General features: G+C 42.9%; 1 protein-coding gene across 2 annotated transcripts in view; it reads right to left on the bottom strand.

The window, feature by feature from the left end:
* Positions 1-22,435, bottom strand: part of LOC135516244 (dipeptidyl peptidase 9-like) — a 34,231-nt gene extending 11,796 nt beyond the window's left edge. The window contains exons 1-14 of one of the 2 annotated variants that reach the window (XM_064940397.1): positions 22,296-22,435; positions 19,811-19,901; positions 18,674-18,912; positions 18,404-18,516; positions 14,544-14,717; positions 9,783-9,954; positions 9,542-9,652; positions 9,183-9,311; positions 8,861-8,922; positions 8,590-8,690; positions 6,623-6,800; positions 5,129-5,288; positions 4,708-4,787; positions 4,075-4,227 (exon numbers count right to left, since the gene is read on the bottom strand). In XM_064940397.1, coding sequence (XP_064796469.1) covers positions 4,075-4,227; positions 4,708-4,787; positions 5,129-5,288; positions 6,623-6,800; positions 8,590-8,690; positions 8,861-8,922; positions 9,183-9,311; positions 9,542-9,652; positions 9,783-9,954; positions 14,544-14,717; positions 18,404-18,516; positions 18,674-18,912; positions 19,811-19,866 — 1,728 coding nt within the window. In that variant the 5' untranslated portion in view covers positions 19,867-19,901; positions 22,296-22,435. The remainder of the gene's footprint in view (positions 1-4,074; positions 4,228-4,707; positions 4,788-5,128; positions 5,289-6,622; positions 6,801-8,589; positions 8,691-8,860; positions 8,923-9,182; positions 9,312-9,541; positions 9,653-9,782; positions 9,955-14,543; positions 14,718-18,403; positions 18,517-18,673; positions 18,913-19,810; positions 19,902-22,295) is intronic. The other variant, XM_064940405.1, reaches the window with a different exon arrangement.
* Between the last annotated feature and the right edge of the window lie 888 nt (positions 22,436-23,323).

Here is a 23,323-nt window from a genome sequence, read left to right as displayed (position 1 = left end):
AACAATTTAACATTAAAATACCAGTAAGGGGATGACCTTCGTGGACAGGACAAGTGAATATCAACAGTAACAATATGATGATCAGAGAAACCCACAGGAGTAATGTCACACTTTCCAACCCTACTACAGTATTGCTCAGATACATACAACCTGTCTAACCTTGCTGCACTGACACGACCTTCATTAATTTTTAGCCATGTTTACTGCCTAACTTTTGCATTTCTAACTCTCCACACATCAGAAAGCTCAAACTCAGTTAATAGGCCAGACAGGCAAGTGGCTGACCGCAGGTGAGGTTCTTCAGCAGTGCGATCAACAGTAAAATCCACTGTACAATTCCAGTCACCCCCTAAAACCATACACCCCTCTTGATCACACTGTCTTAAGGTTTCCTTCATTTGATCAAAAACCACAATATGCTCTGTACCCTCATTAGGAGCATAAACATAAAAAATAAAAATAAATAAAAAATCCCATAACATTCACCTTGACCAATAAAACCTGACCCTTGACAATCTCTGCCGTAGATACCACAGTCACCCCTAAGCCTGAGGAAAACAAGATGGCCACCCCAGCACTGAAATTAGTACCATGACTGAGTATATGCTGCCCCTCCCACCACATACCCCAGTCAACCTCATTTTCCTCATAACTATGTGTCTCCTGTAGGAAAACTACATTAAGTCTTTTCTGTTTTATTACTTCTAATACCCAAGCCCTCTTATTCCTGTCCCTTCCCCCATTAATATTAAGATAACCTACCCTTAGTACCTCCATATAGAAAAGAGAAAAGAAAAGCAGAAGAAACCAGTGAGAAAAAGACACCCTATGAAGCATGATCATCATCATTATTTTTTTTTCTTCTCTTAACCTGACTACGTTTCCCACCACCTTTTGCTGCTGCAACAGCAGTAATAAATTTCCTCAAGCGAAACCGCTTCTTCTCACTCAACTGGTCTAACCCCACCATCTTCTGTAACATTACAGCTGACCTCACAAACTTATCAACATCAAAATAATCTGCCAATTTGACAGATTTCCCAAAAGTCTGATCCAGAAAATCATTTACCTCTGATAGATCATAAACTGAGTCATCACCAGCAGCTGTCATATCTGAAGAGATCTCCATATCATTCTCCTGATCCTCAGCTGAGACCACAGACAACTGACTCCCCTCTACCACATCCCTTTCAACACTCCCCACTTGCACCTCATCACTCGTACCAAGCATCTCCTCCACTACCTGGGAGACTAGCCCCACCTGAACATCACTACTCATAGTGGGAACCTCCTCCACTAACTGGGAGCCTAGCTCCACATTAACCCCAGCACTCGTAGTGGGCATCTCCTCCAATACCTGGGAGCTTAGCTCCACATTAACCCCAGGACTCGTAGTGGGCATCTCCTCCACTACCTGGGAGCTTAGCTCCACATGAACCCCAGCACTCGTAGTGGGCATCTCCTCCACTACCTGGGAGCTTAGCTCCACATAAAAACCCTCCTGTACCTCATTACTTGTAGTGGGCATCTCCTCCACTACCTGGGAGCCTAGCTCTACATGAACCCCAGCACTCATAGTGGGCATCTCCTCCACTCCCCGGGAGCCTAGCTCCACATGAACCACCTCCTTTACCCCAGCACTCATACTGGGCACCTGCTCACCAGTCTGAGGAACTGGCTCTTCAGATACATCCTTACCTTCTACAACAATACTTTTCTGTAACATAACATTTCCTTCTAATACAAGTTGCAACCCCGTGCCCTCAACATGGATAACTTGTTCCTCAGCAACAGGGGCGTGTGGCTGCTTGTGGCTGCTCTACCGCTGTCAGCTCACCTCTCCCTACATCAGCGGGCCCAGGCGTTACGATGACCACCTGTGCCCCTCCCTCTGCCTTCTCCCTTTTCGGGCAAGCATGTCGCTTGTGACCAACATCCCTACACTCAAAACACCGTTGACTACCCGTACTAGCATAAGCCATATACATTCTATTGTCATACTTGATTTTAAACGATAACTCTAATGTCTGCTCCAGTGAGTCCAAAAACATAAACACCTGTCGCCGAAATGACATTACCTGTTTCAACGCCGGATGTTTGCAAACCCAACAGGACAACCTTAATTGAACTGGCGAACTTCCCAAAGCGCAATAACTCGCGCTCCAATAGCTCATTTGAAATAAACGGTGGTACATTTGAAATCGTCACCCTTGTTGACGGAGAAAAAAGCGGCGTAACTTGAATAAACATTCCTTTAAGAAGTACGCCATGCTCAACCATACGATCAACCAGACACTCTTCTTTAAGAAATACCACCACAGCTTTATTCATCCGGGATGCATAAGCAATATTCTCATAGCCTACCTTCTCTCCTACGGCGACCAGAAATTCCTCCACCGTGACCACAGCTTCAGTAACACACCTAAAGCCGTGCCGAAGTGACAGGGATGGCATCCCCAATCGGGCTGCCATCCCCGCCAAAATCAGGGTAATTTCGATACGAAAAACAAAATACTTCATTCTACCACAACAAAAATAATAACCTTAATCATGCACAGAAGAAAACCAAATAAATACCAAACCGAAAGAAAGTTGTGAATATCAAACTCTCCACAACACACACACTCCTTCACTCAAACAATTCCCAGCATGCACCAATCACTCCCAGAGATAGAGACAGATAGAGACAGAGAGAGACAGAGAGAGACAGAGAGAGACAGAGAGAGAGAAAGAAAGAGAGAAAGAGAGCGAGAAAGAGAGAGAGAGAGAAAGAGAGAGAAAGAGAAAGAAAGAGAGAAAGAGAGAGAGAAAGTGAGAGAGAGAAAGAGAAAGAAAGAAAGAGAAAGAAAGAAAGAAAGAGAGAGAAAGTGAGAGAGAGAAAGAGAAAGAAAGAGAGAGAGAGATAAAGAGAGAGAGAAAGAGAGAGAGAAAGAAAAAGAGAGAGAGAGAGAAAGAGAGAGAAAGAGAGAGAGAAAGAAAAAGAGAGAAAGAGAGAGAAAGAGAGAGAAAGAAAGAGAGAAAGAGAGAGAGAGAGAGAAAGAGAGAAAGAAAGAGAGAAAGAGAGAGAGAGAGAGAGAGAGAGAGAGAGAGAGAGAGAGAGAGTAAAGAATAGTGACAGCACGTGGAGAGGAGGGATTCAGTGAAAGACAGAAGAAGAGGGGAGATACAGTGATAAGGAGAGAGAGAAGGAGACAGAAGAGATGAGTGGCAGTGAATGAATCTTCTTATCATCACATCGGAGACTGAACGTCACTGGGCCCTGATTTCAAGCCAGCTTTGCTGCTCATCTTATAAAGTTAGAGGCACACCTGAAACAAATCACACAACTGATCTGAGACCAGCAGCTTCAGAACCAACTCCCTGTGTATTTCAAAATGGGTCCAGATGCCCACACAACAGGCCACACCCCACGACACAGCATTGTCTACTCGGCCCAATCTGTTCACAGCCAGGGCAAATCCCTTACATTGTAGCAACGTCCATCAATATCCTCTCGATATCTCTCTATGACACACACAGACAGACACACACACACACACACACACACAGAATGACCAGATGGTTACACCGTATGACATGGGCAGTTCCACAACGCTCCATGATGTAACCAGGCTTCTCATAGGGAAGGAATCACAGCTGTCCCTCCCTAAGGTTCTTGTGTGGCATGATCTGATGAAGTGTGGGTAGAGGTTGATTAAGTGCAGTGTGTCAGAGGACAGGGTTGTTGCAGTGTTTTGTCGGTACTACTTACTGCAGCGGTGTTGTTTGGCAAGATGACTAGTGAATGCAATGCCAGGCGACAGAGGGCTCTATTCCACCAAAACCTGTAGCTCGGTTTCAAGAATGCATTTTGCGGTGAGAGTTGTAATTACAGGGGTGCCAGAGGGGGGCTAGGCACACAAAGCACCGAAAGCCAGGGAGCCCATAAGCGTTACAAAAATCTAAACGCTGAGCTAACCTACTACTGTTAGCTCAGTCCCAAAGAGTAAACGTATACTCCCTACCCTGCGTTATTAGAGGGTAATGCTAAGGGTATGCTAACGTTAGCTAAATCATATATTGTCGCGTCCGTACCTTACTTATGGAGCAGCTGTGGGAGAAGCCAGGCTTGGTGAGTCTGACCACGTCGCCAGGGGACTGATAGCTGACCACATAGAGGTGGTGCTCCAGGGGAGTGTCTCTAGTACCCTGGAAGTACACCAGCTTAGAGGCCTCATTCACCCAGATCTACAGGGACAGAGAGATACAGAGAGATACAGAGTGAAAGAGAGAGATACAGAGTGAAAGAGAGAGATACAGAGTGAAAGAGAGAGATACAGAGTGAAAGAGAGAGATAGAGTGAAAGAGAGAGAGAGAAAGAGAGAAATAAGAGAGAAGAGAGAGAGAGAGAAGAGCGAGAGAGAGTGTGAGAGAGGAGAGAGAAGAAAGTATGAGCGAAGAGAGCAATGAGAGAGAAGAGAAAGAGAGAGAAGAGAGCGACAGGAGAGAATGAGAGAGAGAGAGAGAGAGAGAGAGCGACAGGAGAGAAGGAGAGAGAGAGAGAACGAGGTCCTGAGATTTACTTTGACGGCAAAGTACATTATAACTGTACAATAGCGTGGGCACACACACACACACACACAAATCCATTATAAACATATTCAACACATCAGATTATAAAAACACAGCGACAATAAGGGCTTTAATCTGATGAACTGAAGTTACTACCTTGGAGCCATGCCTGGCCAACACCTCCCACTCTCCACTGGTCAGAGTCACCTCCTCCTTGATTGCACATTTAAAGTCTCCTGCAGAGGATGAAGAGACCATCGAAATTTGAGATGCTGTTTTGACGTCCTTCATTAGCATTACTTGACCGACAGTGCGGCAATCTGACGCCCCCCTGGATGGCGACCGCAGATATTTCGAGGTTACATCCCATTTGCCTTCAAGATCTCGCCATTCACTTAAACCGGCGACACATACAGATCGGTGATTAGCCCGAGGAAGGAAGGACTAAGCCCAAGTCCTGGATCTGTTTGTGCTGTGACATGGCGATGACAGCAATGACATTGGCAAGACGGCACAAACCGATCTGAGACTCAAGGCAATTTGACATTGTTAAAGGTTATTCAGTCTAATGACTCACCCTCTGTATGTGTGTAGTTTCCTGACCATTGGTAGCAGCCTGGTCGCAAAGTTGACGTGATTTTGTACAGATGGCTGAAGCCCGTTTTAGATTCATTCACCCATATGAAGGAGAAGTCGTCCTCGGACATTTGAACGAATGGATAGAAAATATCATGAACCTGGAGGCAACAGAAAATCATGGCTGTTATTCGTTTGTCGTGGCCCAACTCTTTCATGCAAATATACACAGAGTGTACAAAACATTAGGGACACCCGCTCTTTCCATGACACAAACTGACCAGGTGAATCCAGGTGAAAGCTCTGATGCCTTATTGACGTCACTTGTTAAATCCACTTCAAATCGGTGTCGGTGAAGGGGAGGAGACAGGTTAAAGAAGGATTTTTAAGCCTTGAGACAATTGAGAAATGGACTGTGTTTGTGTGACATTCAGAGAGTGAATGGGCAAGACAAACTATTTAAGTGCCTTTGAACGTGGTAGGTACCAGGCGCACCGGTTTGAGTATGTCAAGAACTGCAACGCTGCTGGGTTTTCACGCACCACAGTTTCCTGTGTTTATGAAAAATGGTCCACCACCTAAAGGACATCCAGCCAACTTGACACAACTGTGGGAAGTATTGGAGTCAACATGGGCCAGCATCCCTGTGGAAAGCTTTCGACACCTTGTAGAGTCCATGCCCTGACAAATTGAGCCTGTTCTGAGGGCAAAAGGGGGTGTGCCTAATGCTTTGTGCAATCAGTGTATATGTCAACATACACCCTCAATATATAGTGACTGTTTTACATGTAACGTTTTAGTCATTTTAACAAACAATCTTATCCAGAGCGACTTACAGGAGCAATTAGAGTTCAGTGCTTTGCTCAAGGGCACACTGACAGATTTTTCACCAAGTCTGATCGGGATTCGAACCATCGACCTTTCGGTTACTGGCCCAATGCTTTTAACCACTAGGCTACCTGCCAACTGTCAATTCAATTTTAATTTTTAATTTTACCTTTATTTTACTAGGCAAGTCAGTTAAGAACAAATTCTTATTTTCAATGACGGCCTAGGAACAGTGGGTTAACTGCCTGTTCAGGGGCAGAACGACAGATTTTGTACCTTGTCAGCTTGGGGATTTGAACTTGCAACTTTTCGGTTACTAGTCCAATGCTCTAACCACTAGGCTACACTGCCGCCCCAATAATCAAACTCAATAGGCAAATGTTCCAAGAGTAGTTCCCAACAAGCATCAAACCTTTATTTTTGAAAGAGCACAGATAACCAAATCTAGAGTCTTATGATTCATGGTACACATAATACTAACCACATAATCTGGTAGCTACAATTCTCTCATATAGTACAAAACGGGTTAAATTGAGGGGCCCCTCCATTACCAAACCTTATTCACGTTCCATCATAACAAAATGTTTACTTTCCCTGTTCATGCTCAAAACAACAACTGAGATGTGCCCAGCCTCTTAAGAAGTGCCATCCCCAGAAACTCTCTCACATTGATCCAGATGTCGGTGGTCTCCTCGTAGACAATGTAAGGGTGGACGTCCTCGGGCACGGCCTCCAGGCTCTCCTGTCTCTGGGCCGGGTCGTCTGTGATGGGGATGAAGAGGGCCGGGGGAAGCAGGACCAGCTGGAGCCTCTTCTGACTGCGGTCCAGCAGCACGGCCCAACCACTGAAGAGGGAGACAGAGACACTTTACCTCACTGACTGGATCCTATACAGTACACCAGGCAAAAGCAAATTTGAGCCATGCGTCCTCCGGGATCGAACCCAGGTCTGTAGTGACTCTAGCACTTAGACCACGCCGCCATTCAGGAGCCCCCCCCCAAAAAAAGTTTTTCTGAACAAAAAATAAATATGGAACTGGGAACTAAGGGGCCTAGTCCAAACCATGAAAATCAGCCCCAAATCATTATTCCTCCTCCACCAAACTTTACACTACTGGGGAAGCTAGAGTTCTTGTCCGTTGGACTGACAGATGGTGGAGTGTGATTCATCACTCCAGAGAATGTGTTTCCACTGCTCCAGAGTCCAATGGCGGTAAGCTTTACACCACTCCTGCCAACGCTTGGCATTGTGCATGGTGATCTTAGGCTTGCGTGCGGCTGCTCGGCCATGGAAACCCATTTCATGAAGCTCCCAACTAACAGTTCTTGTACTGACGTTGCTTCCAGAAGCAGTTTGAAACTCGGTAGTGAGTGGTGCAACCGAGGACTGATGATTTTTATGCTCTACGCGCTTCAGCAGTCGGCGGTCTCATTCTGTGAGCTTGTGTGGCCTACCACTTACGGCTGAGCCGTTGTTGCTCTTAGACGTTTCAACTTCACAATAACAGCATTTACAGTTGACCGGGGTAGCTCTAGCAGGGCAGAAATTTGACAAACTGACTTGTTGGAAATGTGGCACCCTATGATGGTGCCATGTTGAAAGTCACTGAGCTCTTCATTAAGGCCATTCTACTCTCAATGCTTGTCTATGGAGATTGCATGGTGGTATGCTCAATTTTATACACCTGTCAGCAAGGGGTGTGGCTGAAATAGCCGAATCCACTCATTTGAAGGGGTGTCCACATACTTTTGTATATATAGTGTATATGTCTACTGGAACAATGCGGTCATATCCTGCATAAGAGTAATGGTAGTAGGCACCTCCATTAGCACAGCTCATTGATGGAGAGAAAATAATGATATATTCACAGGAAATGACTTTACATACCCAACTTATCAATCGCCAAATTTATTTTATGATACATCATGTACAAATATAATGTATATTTCTTTATTTTTTACTAAATGGTTTATAGTTGGACATAAAAGACTGTAAAAAAACACCAGCAAATAAGATCCAAGTTATTTCAATTTTGGAAATCTGTTCCCACGCATAATAGAGAGAGAAAAAACCTGAGGAACACCTTCCTAATATCGAGTTGCACCCCCTTTGCCCTCAGAACAGCCTCAAATCGTCGGGGCAGGGACTCTACAAGGTGTCGAAAGTGCTCCACAGGTATGCTGGCTCCAATGCTTCCCACAGTTTTGTCAAGTTGACTGGATGTCCTTAGGGTGGTGGACCATTCTTGATACACTCAGGAAAACTGTTGAGCGTGAAAAACCCAGCAGTGTTGCATTTCTTGACAAACTCAAACATTATATCTGTTTGGGCTTCCTGCGGACAAATTTGCAGTCGACAAATGATTTGTAATTATGTTCCGACCCCCCTGACCATCCGCTCAAGAAGATATCGTCCCGCGGCAGAATCTAGATGGTGATCCCTGGTGTACAGGCATGTGTTTGAGCTCAACACTAACACAACTGATTAAACTAGTCAACTAACACCTACACAACTCTAGTAGCTTTCCTCCAGTTGGGAATCAGTTGCACATCCCCCATCTCTAACCAATATAAGCCAACAAAGAAACAGAGACTAATGCGTTCCCTGGGGAAACATTATGCCGTAACACTCACTATTTGCCGTCACTCGTCCATCCTGCCCGGGCGATGTACTCCGCCCCGGGGAATAGGGTGGTGAAGGGGAGAACCAGCTCCTTGTCTTGGATGCTCATGATCTGGAGACAGACAGAAAGACAGACAGAGACAGGGGAAGATAGGAACAGAGAAGGACGGAGAGACGGACAGAGAGAAGGACAGACAGAGACGTAATTAGTCTGCTCATAAACAATGCAGGGAGCAGAGAGAGAAATAAGAGAATGAAAGAGAGAAGTTGAAAGTAACTTACTTTGCCTTGGTTGTTAGTCTTTATCTCTGCCAGTTTGAGGGTGGTTTGTGGATTTTTACTGCCTAGAAAATTAGAAACATTCAGATTATAGATAGAGAAAAGAAAACTCAGGAGCTCGACTCTTGAAATTATTTGATTAGGCCATTACTAATGCGTGTTACTACATACACACAATGTACAATCCTACATGAGTAGGCCTCAACCTGCGCCGGGGGGGCTCAACCTGCTCCAGGGGGAGGGGCTCAACCTGCTCCAGGGGGGAGGGGCTCAACCTGCTCCGGGGGAGGGGCTCAACCTGCTCCGGGGGGGGGGGGGGGCTCACCTGTGCGGGGGTATCTGTAGGCATCGGCCTTCCGCTCCTCCAGGGCTGGAGAGGGAACATGAATGATCTCTACATCCGTCTCATCCACCTCTTCATACAGCAGATGCAGGGTTTTCCCCCCATCTGAGTCTAACAGAAGGGAAAAGCAGGCTGAAAATGCATACAGATACAGCTGGAGTTTATATGACAGACATCTTCATGACGACAGTGTCAGGGGCAGGTTGAAGCCTGTACAATGTTCATCAAAGCATCACCGATTGACAAGACTACTTGATTACACAAGAGCCCAATTTCTCTCGCATGAAAGTGTGTGGTGCTCTACTCGTATGGAAGGAGTGGTAGATGGTGACCCTACTCACCCTCTACGGCAGATGGACTCCACCAGTAGCCAGTGAAGCGATCAAACTCCTCCTGGATCACAAACGTGGCCACGCCCGCAGACTTGGGGTCGTCCTTCACATTATCCAGACCTGACCCAGGGAGAGGGGATTCATTCATTTGATTAAATCTATGCAGCGTCAGCAGCATGGCATAGAGAACGTTTACAATGCCATACGACTACAGTACAACAAACGTCCAAAAGTTGCTGATCCCCCTGACCTTTGTGACAGAAGGTGAGTCTCCTCTCCTCCCCAGACTTGATGTTAGCCAGCCACAGGTCGTTGTTGTTGATAAATGCAATGAAGTTGGGCTCTCCTGGGGAGATCTTGGGGTCCATGCGGGTCCCTGAGCACTGTGTCTTAATCTCCACCGGCTTCATTGGGGCAGACTGCTTTTAAACCAGGAAACACATGGTCAGTGTACAGGGTCGTATTCATTAGGCACCAAACGGCACAAAACAGACTGAAACAGGGAAGACCTAGACTTGTCCAATACAACGGCTTGTTTTCATCTTCCATTGAAAAACTTTTTTTTTGTTCTACAATGTGCACTAATGAATACAACCCTGAAAACAACCATATATACAGCAACAGTCATTCATTGCAGTGGCGTTGGGTGCTGTGCAGTTCGTACACTAATGCTTATCTCAACTACAGGATTTTTAAATTCCACTTATATTACAGGGATATCAATCCCAGGATGGTCATAATTGAACCACAACAGGAAATAATCAAAGACTGCTTGCAGACCCCTTGGATTTCTACACATTTTAATGTGTTACAAAGTGGGGTAAAAATTTAATTTAATTGTTTGTTTGTTTTCCAACGATCTACACAAAATACTAATGTCAAAGTGGAAGATTTAATTTTAAAGATATATTTTTTTAAAGGAATAACTCAAATATAATTGTTGCTTAAGTATTCAGTCCCTTTGCTTAGGCAAGCCTAAATTAGTTCAGGGGTAATATTTGGCATAATAAATCACATAATAATAATAATAAGGGTTGACTACACCTTCCTCTGTCCCTCATACATAGAACTATATATCTGTAAGGTCCCACAATCAAGTATTCAATATAAAGCAAAGATTAAACTACAAAGACCAGGGAGCTTTCCTTCATAAAGAAGGACAGTGATTGATAGATGAGTAACAATAACAAATCAGATATTGAATATCTCCTTAAGCATGGTCAAGATAATAATTATGCTGTGGGTTATGTATTAAACCACCCAGAAACATCAGACACAGTCATCCTTCTGAACTGAGCTGCAGGACCGGAATGAAACTGCTTAGGGATGTTACCATGAGGCCACAGGTGACTTTAAAATAGCTACCATGTTCAATAGCTGTGATGGGAGAAAACTGATCAACAACATTGTAGTGACTCCAAAATAATTACCTAAATGAGAGAGTGAAAAGATGAATACAAATACGCAGAATAAAAATATTCCAAAACATGCATTAAGCCACTAAAGTAACACTGCAACAAAAACACAGCAAAGGAATACACTTTTTGGCCTAAATGCAAAGCCTTATGTTTGGGGCAAATCCAACACAACATCACTGAGTAACTGTCTCCTTAATTTCAAGCATGGTGGTGGCTGCATCATGGTATGGGTATGCTTGACATTGGCAAATTGGCAAAGACAGTGACTGTTCCTGCAGTCTTGACTTAAATCTGCTTGAAAATCTATGTCAAGACTTGAAAATGGATGTCGAGCCCATGATCCCCAACATCTTGACAGAGCTTGAAGAAGTTTTTAAATAATAAAATGGGCAAATATTGCACAATCCAGGTGTGCAAAGCTCTTAGACTGACCCAAGAAGACTCACGGCTGTAATCGATCCCAAATGTGTTTTATTAAAGTTAGAATTTTACTTCCACTTTGACAGAGTGGAAAAAAGACAAATCAATTCAATCAATTTAAACCCCACATCAATTTGAATCCTCAAGGTCATTTGAATACTTATGCAAAGTACCTTTCATACCAAGACGTTTTTCTGCCAACTTGACCAAGCCGGCAACTTTTTGCCACCTTTTCTTTATATCTGAAAGGTGTTGCCGGCAACAACGCCTGTACTTTTATTTCCATCAACCGACCTAGTCAGGATTGCTGTAATGTATTTAAAAGTCCCACCAACTTACCATCTTGGGCACGCATTAAATCATTAACATTATATTGTCGTCCAACATTAAACTTGTCCTTGTTAAGTTTGGGGCGACAGGTGGTTAGAGCGTTGGACTAGTAACCGAAAGGTTACAAGTTTGAATCTGTCATTCTGCCCCTGAACAAGGCAGTTAACCCACTGTTCCTAGGCTGTCATTGAAAATAAGAATTTGTTCTCAAGTGACTTCCCTAGTTAAACAACAGGTCAAATAAATAAATACATTTAAATGAAAATCACACATCTTCACAGAAATAATTTTAATTTATTTATTTTCTCCATTTAAATGTATGTAGTTCTGTACTTGAGCGGTTGTTGTCTATTGTCACAGTAAACAGAATTGTCACAGTAATGCTTTGGCATTTAGACTGGGGGAATGCACACTGCCATTTCATTTGTTTGATTGACTTTGACAGCTAAATATTTAACGGCCCTTATAAGTAGTTCAGAAATGATAGAAACGTGTGCATATTAACCAAACTTAAACAACAAATCGCTAGTAGACTATCTCTGTCTACAGACAAAATAAACATTGGGACATTTGAAATCAGAGAAAGTGCACAATATGTGATCACATCCAAAGTGGATCAAAGAAACAACTTTCTGAAATCACCCTACAGAAGTCAGATCGTTTTAAACTTTTCTTATACGATAGTGGTTCCACATGTTAGTGACACTCAAGTTGTGTGGGAAAAATGTGATTTATTCTGTTATTTATTCCATTATATTAATTCTTACTATAAAATATGTGTGTTGATTGATCAGGGCAGGGGAATGTAAGCTAAGTATGTCTCTTGAATGAACAAAATTAAATAATAATTTGCACAGACAAGTAATATAATTAAACTCAAAATATACTATTCTATTCTTTTGGTACTAAATCGTTTTAGATGTATGTTTCTTAGGACCTACATAAAATAAATAATAATGGATTTCTTTGTCTAGCCAGCGCATACACAGTTGAAGTCAGAAGATAACAGACACTTAGGTTGGAGTCATTAAAACTCATTTTTCAACCACTCCATAAATTTTTTGTTAACAAACTATAGTTTTGACAAGTCGGTTAGGACATCTACTTTGTGCATGACACAAGTCATTTTTACAACAATTGTTTACAGACAGATTATTTAACTTATAATTCACTGTATCACAATTCCAGAAGTTTACATCCACTAAGTTGACTGTGCCTTTAAACAGCTTGGAAAAATCCAGAAAATGATGTCTTGGCTTTAAAAGCTTCTGATAGGCTAATTGCCATAATTTGAGTGAATTGAAGGTGCACCTGTGGATGTATTTCAAGGCCTACCTCCAAACTCAGTGCCTCTGCTTGACATCATGGGAAAATCTAAAAGAAATCAGCCAAGAACTCAGAGAAAAAAATTGTAGACCTCCACAAGTCTGGTTCATCTTTGGGAGCAATTTCCAAATGCCTGAAGTTACCATGTTCATCTGTACAAACAATGGCACGCAAGCATAAACAACATGGGACCACACAGCCATTATACCGCTCAGGAAGGAGACGTGTTCTGTCTCCTAGAGATGAACGTACTTTGGTGCGAAAAGTGCAAATCAATCCCAGAACAACAGCAAAGGCCCTTGTGAAGATGCTGGAGAGTACAAAAGTATATATATCCAGAGTAAAACGAGTCCTATATCGACAAAACCAGAAAGGCCGCTCAGCAAGGAAGAAGCCACTGCTCCAAAACCGCCATAAAAAAGCCAGACTACGGTTTGCAACAGCACATGGGGACAAAGATCGTACTTTTTGGAGAAATGTCCTCTGGTCTGATGAAGCAAAAATAGAACTGTTTGGCCATAATGACCATCGTTAGGTTTGGAGGAAAAAGGGGGAGGCTTGCAAGCCAAAGAACACCATCCCAACCGTTACGCACGGGGGTGGTAGCATCATGTTGTGGGAGTGTTTTGCTGCAGGAGGGACAGGTGTACTTCACAAAATAGATGGCATCATGAGGATGGAAAATTATGTGGATATATTGAAGCAACATCTCAAGACATCAGTCAGGAAGTTAAAGCTTGGTCGCAAATGGGTCTTCCAAATGGACACCGACCCCAAGCATACTTCCAAAGTTGTGGCAAAATGGCTTAAGGACCAGAAGGTCAAGCTATTGGAATGGCCATCACAAAGCCCTGACCTCAATCCTATTGAAAATTTGTGGGCAGAACTAAAAAGACGTGTGTGAGCAAGGAGGCCTACAAACCTGACTCAGTAACACAGGCTCTGTCAGGTGGAATGGGCCAAAATTCACCCAACTTATTGTGGGAAGCATGTGGAAGGCTACCCGAAACGTTTGACCCAAGTTAAACAATTTAAAGGCAATGCTACCAAATACTAATTGAGTGTATGTAAACTTCTGACCCACTGGGAATGTGATGAAAGAAACAAAAGCTGAAATAAATAATTCTCTCTATTATTATTCTGACATATCACATTCTTAAAATAAAGTGGTGACCCTAACTGACTTAAAACAGGGAATTTTTACTAGGATTAAATGTCGGGAATTGTGAAAAACTGAGTTTAAATGTATTTGGCTAAAGTGTATGTAAATGTCTGACTTCAACTGTAAGCGCCAGAACATATCTGACAACGTTTTGAGTTGCCAACTTTTTATTCACCATACAGGAAAATGGCTATGATGGCTATGATGGCTATGGCAAGCTGCTAACTTACTGTTGTGAATGTGAAGAAATTAAAGCAGCGGATGGTCTAAATTTAAACGGTGGAATTAAGAACCGCTGATGTAGGAAAGGCTTTATAAATACACTTGATTGATAATAAAAGGGGGTAAAACTCACAATGAAGCCGTTGTTTCCCCCGTCCTGACAATAGAAGAGGCTGTTACTGGCCTGGAAGAGGAACAGGCCAGTCTGGGAGTGGTAGTCGTAGGAGGTGATCCCAAACGCTCCCAGACGCTTACGCTCCCGAAGCAGCTCCTCCTCCCGGGAATAGGCCCCCTGGTGCGGTGTGGCCTGGAAGTGTTGGAAAGAGGGGAAAGTCATTTGTATGAGTGTTTGTGTATGTATGTATCCCACAACTGTTGCTAGTGAGTAAAGATGTAAGGGACAATATAGGATGGATCACAATAATTGTTTGCTAAAATAATAATTGCTTGCCAAAAATGTAATTTCTGTAATGGCAATCATGGTTAGAGATAATAATTGTGGTTCGAGGTAACAATCCTGGTTCGAGTTAAAATCCTTTGCATGAACTGCCTACATTATTACTAATATTATTTGCTAATTGTGGAAACTAAGATAAGCAGTATGTTATATATATATATATATATATATATATATATATATATATATATATATATATATTCAGAAAGTATTCAGACCTCTTGACTTTTTACATTTTGTTATGTTCTGGCCTTATTCTAAAATGTATTAAATGTTTTTTTCTCATCAATCTACACACAATACCACATAATGACGAATTGAAAACAGGTTTTTAGACATTTTTGCAAATGTATATTTATTTATATAAGTATTCAGACCATTTGCGATGAGAATCAAAACTGAGCTCAGGTGCACCCTGTTTCCATTGATCATTCTTGAGATGTTGCTACGACTTGACTGGAGCCCACCTGTGGTAAATTAAATTGATTGGTCATGATTTGAAAAAGCACACACCTGTCTGTCTATTTTAGGTCACACAGTACTGAGAGATTCTTGATGAAAACCTGCTTCACAGTGCTCAGGACCTCAGACTGGGACGAAGGTTCCACGACCCTAAGCACACAGCCAAGACAATGCAGGAGTGGCTTTGGGACAAGTCTCTGAATGTCCTTGAGTGGCCCAGCCAGAGCCCAGACTTGAGCCCGATGGAACATCTCTGGAGAGACCTGAAAATAGCTGTGCAGCGACACTCCCCATCTAACCTGACAGAGCTTGAGAGGATCTGCAGAGCAAAATGGGATAAACTCCCCTAATACAGGTGTGCCATGCTGGTAGCGTCACACCCAAGAAGACTCAAGGCTGTAATCGCTGCCAAAGTTGCTACAAAGTACTGAGTAAAAGGTATGAATACTTATGTAAATGTAATATTCCAGGTTTATTTTTTTTAAATAAATTTGCCAAAATTTCTAAAAAACAGCTGTTGCTCTGTCTTTTTGGCGTATTGTCTGTAGTTTGATGAGGGAAAAATCCATTGAATACATTTTAGAATAAGGCTGTAACGTAACAAAATGTGGAAAAAGTCAAGGGGTCTGAATACTTTCCGAATGCACTTTATATTTTTTAAAAGCTATATATAACGCAAAAAGAGGTGAGGGCGATAGAAATGCTTTTAGACGGTTGATGTGCTTCCGTTCGAAGGGTGGCACTATGTGCTCTTTTCAAAGGATGGGTCCCGGTCACTCGAGGGGCCCTGCGATCGGGAGTGGTCTCCTGATCACGGGGATGACAACCCAACTTGGGAAGGGGAGGGGTTTTAGCAGGTGGAATAGTGGGGAACAATTGGAGGTTTACTTTGTAGCAATGCAAATATAGTACAGCTATATGGACACTCAAACCATAGTACTTTTTAAATGGTGAGTTTACAAACATATATTATGATAAATCGATTTGAAACTTGTATCTCATTATGGTAAATGGTGAAATAAGTATAGCCAGTTATAACTAATGGCTTAGCAGATAATAAGAAAAAGACAATCAGTATTTACCTGGCTAAAAGAGAAGGAATATAATATCTATTGTTTACAGGAAACTCAATTAACATTTTTTTTAGATAGATAAATAAAATAGGAGAGACTTGAGTGACCAGCCGGAGGAAGATGACACGACATCACCCTTCTCAGAGGATAGGTAGTCAGTGTAAAGCCAATTATTACACAGCTGGGCCCACTAATTGCTTTGTGTCTTCCTCTAGATAGGTGTGCCAGGAGAGGAGCTAGGGGAGGATTGGGAGTAGAGATGGGGACCTGTGAGGACGTCGGTTTTTCCTACCTCCAGAGAAAGTTCTGTGACCGGGCACCTTGTCTCTCTGTTAACCTAGGCAGGCTTAAGGTAGACAGAAGCGTTCCTCCTTGTAACTGTTATGTGTAGACGATAGTCTAAGACAGGAGTAGCCGTTTGCGGTTTTGCTTTAAATTTTTGCCCACGGCCTTTTGATTCTCGGCTTAGTTTATGTTGCTTTTGTTATGCTGGTGTTTCAGCATTGGAAGTTCCCTGTACTGGAGTTATCTTGTCGGGCGAAAGAAGACCCGTTTAGTAAACAATACGACAACAAAAAAGGAACCACAACCACTGCCTCTCGTCTATTCATTTTATGCCTCCTGTGTTAAGGTGTTTCAGACAAGATGATCCGTTCTAAACGGGTGGAGAATACAGGCACTTTGAGGCAAGATCACAACCTTTCCCCTTTCCGGTGGCTGTGATTTATAATATACATCCACACCCCCCCCCCCCCGGAAGCCCACTACACCCGCTGATGTAGAAATTCTTTGCTCATGCCTGTCAGCTAACGGCCTGCGCCATCGCCCAACAGGAGACCTTAGACCTCCTCCGGTCCGAAATAGCAGACCGCCTGTCTCCCGGGGACCGTAGGATGCCTTCCACCCCCAAGCCATAAGACAGCTACTCGCTGTTTATTATCTATGCATAGTCACTTTACCCCTACCTACATGTACATAATACCTCAACTACCTCATACCCCCGCACATTGGCCCTGTATATAGCCTCGTTATTGTTATTTTATTGTTGTTATTTTTTCTTTTGTTTATTTAGTCAACATTTTTCTTAACTCGTTTTCTTAAACTGCATTGTTGGTTAAGGGCTTGTAAGTATTTCACGTTAAGGCCTACATCCGTTTTATTCAGCACAGGTGACAAATACAATTTGATAAATGTAGCTGTGTGGCACTAGCAGAGGCTCTAAAATGTCAACTGCGGCACTCACTGCAACTAAACTATATCAAAATGAAATTACCACATCATAGACATACCCTAAAACCAAAATGAAATCTTATAGGTGACAATATTAATTGTCAAATTGTGAATGAGCGTTTGTAGGCTCATTGACACAGAAGCAGGGAATGGAGCAAATGCTTATTCTTACCAACAAGTGACTTTTTGAAATCCTCCTAGTGAGACGCATGCAAGAGAGCACAGGCCACAGACTATATGGCACAGGCTTGACTAGTTAGATTTGCGGTTTTAAATTATCAACCGCGGCGCTATCCATGGTGCTGAATCTCCGCTTTTTGCTGCTGTTGCGTGTGTTTCTTTAGCGCAGCATCGGATAGGCCACAATCAGTAGGTAGGCTAAAACAAACATCATTTTCAGTAGGCTGTAATAACCTCATCATTACCCGTTGGCAAACAGTGCTTCATAGGCCTACATTAAAACTAGGCTACATCAACGAAATAGCCTAGTGTGTTGACAGAGAACTTTGAGTTAATTCAATGGCAACAAATACCACAAGAAACCTGTATTCCTCTGTATATTTACCAATTTACAGTGGCATAATCATGTCAGTTTTTTTGGGGTGGTATTATACGCTTTATAACATTTCCGTTTTGAATGGGAATACCGGGATGCACGGTAGAGCTTGCAATTTTCTTGGGAAGGAAAAAGTGTTGATTTTAGGAAAATATTCAGCCCTAGTTTGGATGTCATTAGGTTTCAGTGGAACAAATTAGATAAGTGATATTCACCTGGAAGTGATCCAGCATTTGTTTCCACGACAACACCAAGAGGGCCTCTTTCCGGATCTTCTTGGGGATTTCGGAGTAGAGCAGTGAGTTCTCTCTACTTCCATAAGACATCCCTGGTAGAGAGATACATTGGAATTGAAAACGAGTTAGGTGACCAAGGTACAACTTGCAACACGGTGCAGTTAATTGTAAAAACATAAGCGGTACTCAATGAACCACTGATTGAGCAATAGTGTGACAATCTTCAGTGGCAGGTGGTTTTGAGCTCACCGAGGTAGTACAGGCGATGGGAGTGGGGGCCTGACTCATCGTTTTTCTGCACAAACTGGAAGTCATGGGGCGCTTTGTTGGCGATCATTCCCGAGTACTTCCTGCTGCTGTGGATGATGTCACGCAGGCCATCCCACGAGTGCTTCTCCACGTAGAACTGAGACGGGACATCCTCCATCTCCACCACCTCTGTGCTCTCAGTTAGCCCTTCCACCGCCGTCATATTCACTTCTAAACAACTGAGAGGGGGAGGGAGAAACAACCCAGAGACAACCCACTGGTCATTTACATGCTCACAAACAAATGGCACTTGCATCTGGCATGGAAACGCACACAGACAGAGACTCACACATATGTCTCGGCTGACACAATGGGTTATCTAGCACAGCGTTTCCCAACCCTGGTCCTCCAGTACCCCCAACAGTTTCGTTGTGGCCCTTGACAAACACCTCACTCAACTCATTGAGGGCTCGATGATTAGTTGACAAGATGAATCTGGTGTGCTTGTCCAGGGTAACAATAGAATGTGAAGGCCTCCCGGGTGGCGCAGTGGGTAAAGCCAGCTGTGCCATCAGAGACTCTGGGTTCGCGCCCAGGCTCTGTCGTAACCGGCCGCGACCGGGAGGTCCGTGGGGCGACGCACAATTGGCCTAGCGTCGTCCGGGTTAGGGAGGGCTTGGTCGGTAGGGATGTCCTTGTCTCATCGCGCACCAGCGACTCCTGTGGCGGGACGGGCGCAGTGCGCGCTAACCAAGGTTGCCAGGTACATGGTGTTTCCTCCGGCACATTGGTGCGGCTGGCTTCCGGGTTGAAGGGGGCGCTGTGTTAAGAAGCAGTGCGGCTGGTTGGGTTGTGTATCGGAGGACGCATGACTTTCAACCTTCGTCTCTCCCAAGCCCGTACGGGACTTGTAGCAATGAGACAAGATAGTAGCTACTACAACAATTGGATACCACGAAATTAGGGAGAAAAAAGGGGTAAAAAAATAAATAAATAAAATAAAAAAATAGAATGTGTACTGTGGGGGGGGGGTACTGGAGGACCAGGGTTTGGAAACGCTGTGCTAGATAACCCATTGTGTTACTGATCTAGCACTCCTATTCGCACAGGTCATTTGAACACACAAGGACACCATACCTTTTCCAGTAGCCTTCTGTTTTGTTCCCACGCTTCACTTTCTTCACTCTGTGCATTCACCGGCCAACCAGCCTCGACCAGACTCTGCAACCTAACCATTCAAATAAACAGGGGGAAATCAGTCTTATAGACATTGAGCAATACCTACCTAAAGAATAGCTCTCCCTCATTCTAAATCCAGGTGTCATAATCAACGTGACAATCAGGCATGCAGTGAAGGTTTGGCATCTCGGGAGTGGTAGAAGGTAGCAGCAGCATAAGGAATGTCCCACATTCCATTGCTGGTATAGTTGGATGTTACAGGAATACATGACACTTTAGCTAACATACTGTATAGTGAAAGTAAAAACAAAGTCAATCAAAAAGTTTTAAATTAAAAAAAGCTTTATTTTAGGGGGTAAAATTATATATATATATATTTTTTTAAGTATGAATTTCAGCACCCCGCAGAAGGACTGCATTTGTACAGGGACAAACACACAGGTATGTTTTCCAGAATTTTAATTTTTTATAAGTATCGACTGATTGTGACTCAATGTTGTTGCCAGAAAATCGCGCAACCAGTTATCAATGCTCAACTCCTCGATATAAGAGAACGAAGGTGAGCGCTCCTCCGCTATACTGCCATGAGGATGATAAGCGCAACATCGTTCACGAATTGCAGCACTCCAGCGATTCGTTCTCGAGTTAAGTTTGTTGAGCAGACGCTGTGTATGTTTTGGTTCTACAAAGCTGTGTCCATCATAGCATTCGATAATCAATTAATTGCATTCATTCTTGCACCATGCGATCATTTATCACTTCTTAACATGTATTTTTCTTCTCTATGATACCTGCGCGCATAGGCCTAAATGTATGACAGAAAGTTGTTTGGTCGGAGCACGTATCTTGGGTCACCGGAGGAGCGCGTATTAATCCTGATGTAGAATTCATTGCGTCCAGCAGCTCAAACGAACCAGGAAAACTCATCATGACTCTTGAGTCAGTAAAAAGAGTGGTTCAAAAATAACGAATTTTTCACAAACTGAACTACTAATTTTGAGACAAATATAGATGTTGAATTGACGGCTTTTCCTAGTGGGTTGTGTTGATGGGATTTCCAGAGTACTTGTTATTCATCTGTCATTCCCTTTCAGATGATGCAAGAGAAAACATTAAAGTACTGGATGTAAAGGGAATCTGAACACCAATTGCTATAGAATGCTCGGTGTCAATTATACAAACCTACCCACCTGGCCTGTACAATTTCACATTGAAGGTCCAGAAGGAGCTGATGGGTGTGTAAACAATATGACAATTGCTCAAAATAGCCATCAGGTAGGTTAGGGTATAGATGCACAAATTGGTCCTAGATCCGCATGGGCAAACCAAGGGGAAAGGAAAATATGAGCAGGCTCGTGGAGTTGGATTAGGAATGGGTAGACCTAAACTGCACCTTACAGAAGAGGTACAAAGAAGTATCACTTGTGCATTTGGAAAGCAGAAAGTGATAGCTGACAAGCTGTTGTCATCCACACATCGCCTGTCTTGGAGCCTCATATTTGGAGCATAGACCATGTACACTGAGTATGCCAAACATTAGGAACACCTGCAGGGCCTGGACTCTACAAGGTGTCGAAGGCGTTCCACAGGGATGCTGGCCCATGTTGACTCCAATGCTTCCTGCAGTTGTGTCAAGTTGTCTTTACGTCCTTTGGGCAGCGGACCATTCTTGATACACAGGAAACTGTTGAGTGAAAAACCCAGCAGCGTTGCAGTTCTTGACACAAACTGGTGCGCCCGGCAACTACTACCATACCATGTCCAAAGGCACTTAAATATTTTCTTTCCCATTCACCCTCTGAATGGCACACATACACAATCTATGTCTCAAGACTTAAAAATCCTTCTTGAACCTGTCTCCTCCCCTTCATCTACACTGTCTGTGATGGAAAGAGCAGGTGTTCTTTTGTATACTCATTTGTATATAAATTGAGTGATGACTACACAAATCTGAGTCACTGTGATTTCCTCTCCCGTTCATAACCCTTTGTTAAAAGGAGATTCCAGATTTGAACTCAAATGTTTACCGTTCTAAATATCAGATAGGTTTGGCAGCTAAAATGGGGAAAGAAAAACAGGGAGGGGGAAATAATTTAATGATCAGCACGACATAGCCTAGTTAGAAGCTATCTTTGTTCTCATCAAGAGCCGAGGTAACACAAAAACTAACTGTTTACTGCTGCTAGCTATAGTACAAGTTGGCAACAATCTCGTGATGAGCTACATTGTATATCTAATAGAACGTACGTGTTACAGCAAAACCGCAAGCTAGCTAGCTACATAATACCGCAACGTTTCCTTGCGAGGCAGGAAACATTGTAACATGACAGCTCTCTCATGACAGTTCTCGGGTTTACCAGCTATGAGTTAGCTGGTTCCATAGCAAGCCTGTCACTCTAGCTACATCCTCCTGTCGGAAACGAGTTTAGAAGCGAATACTTACCAATCCGGCTACTACTTATTTCCCCAACTATCCTTGGCTTTATTAGCTAGCTATTAAAAAACAAATATTACTAGTGCTAAAGGTTGCGTCCATGGCCCAGAATGTGTAATAAAGTGAATAGCGTCTCATCAGCCACACTAAAGAAGTACTTCCGGGTTACGGAATTTCGAAAATGTTCAAATATAAAAGTCCCCATGTAAAAATAGAATAACCTAAATAAGTGTCAATAAATTGTATTTATTCATGATATATGAAAAATAATTGTCTAAACATTAACAATGATTCAGATTTGTTCATATTTAAGTGACATTTGCATTACATTTGGGTTTTAAATGCCCCCAATGAGAATCACTGTATATGGAATACATATTGGCTTATAGAGCAAAAACTATTCTGGGGGCAGGAGTAAAATTATTGTAGGGAATACTCAGTAAGGTCTGTGGAGTGTATATATGGTGTCATTTCATAGGGCTCTGAATAATACGGAGTGTTGCTGGCCTTTAACTGTGGTCAAACAGATTCAAATTGGGTGCCTGGACACTATACGGTACAAATATAACACTACAGAAAAACTATTATTTGTGCTGATGTAAAGTGGGGTGGGGAGAACTTAGTAGCATCTGTAGAATCTGTATATGGTGTTTTTTCATGGGGGACTGAGGTCTTTATGCCCAGCAACACTTTCTACTCCACCCATTCTATTGGTCCCAATGCAATACACTGTAGGCCTATAAATTACATATTGGCTTATAAAGAAATAAACTATTCTATGTGCAGAGGTAAAAGTGTGGTTGGGAGTACTCAGTGCGGTCTGTAGAAAAGCACCTTCGAATTACCCGGTGGTATTCATGTTCCTGAAGTAATTGCCTCTATACATACTAAACTATCAACACTCAAAAAACAATCACAATAAGGTAACCTTTTCAGTCAAAACAAAAAACGAATTTATTTACAATTTTAACATAATGAATATCAACCAGGCTATAGGTACACAGTCACTACAGTCACCAATTTAATACAATGTGTCC

Source organism: Oncorhynchus masou, chromosome 3, assembly GCF_036934945.1.
Source record: "Oncorhynchus masou masou isolate Uvic2021 chromosome 3, UVic_Omas_1.1, whole genome shotgun sequence".
NCBI lineage: Eukaryota > Metazoa > Chordata > Actinopteri > Salmoniformes > Salmonidae > Oncorhynchus > Oncorhynchus masou.
This window is presented reverse-complemented; position numbering and strand designations above follow the sequence as displayed.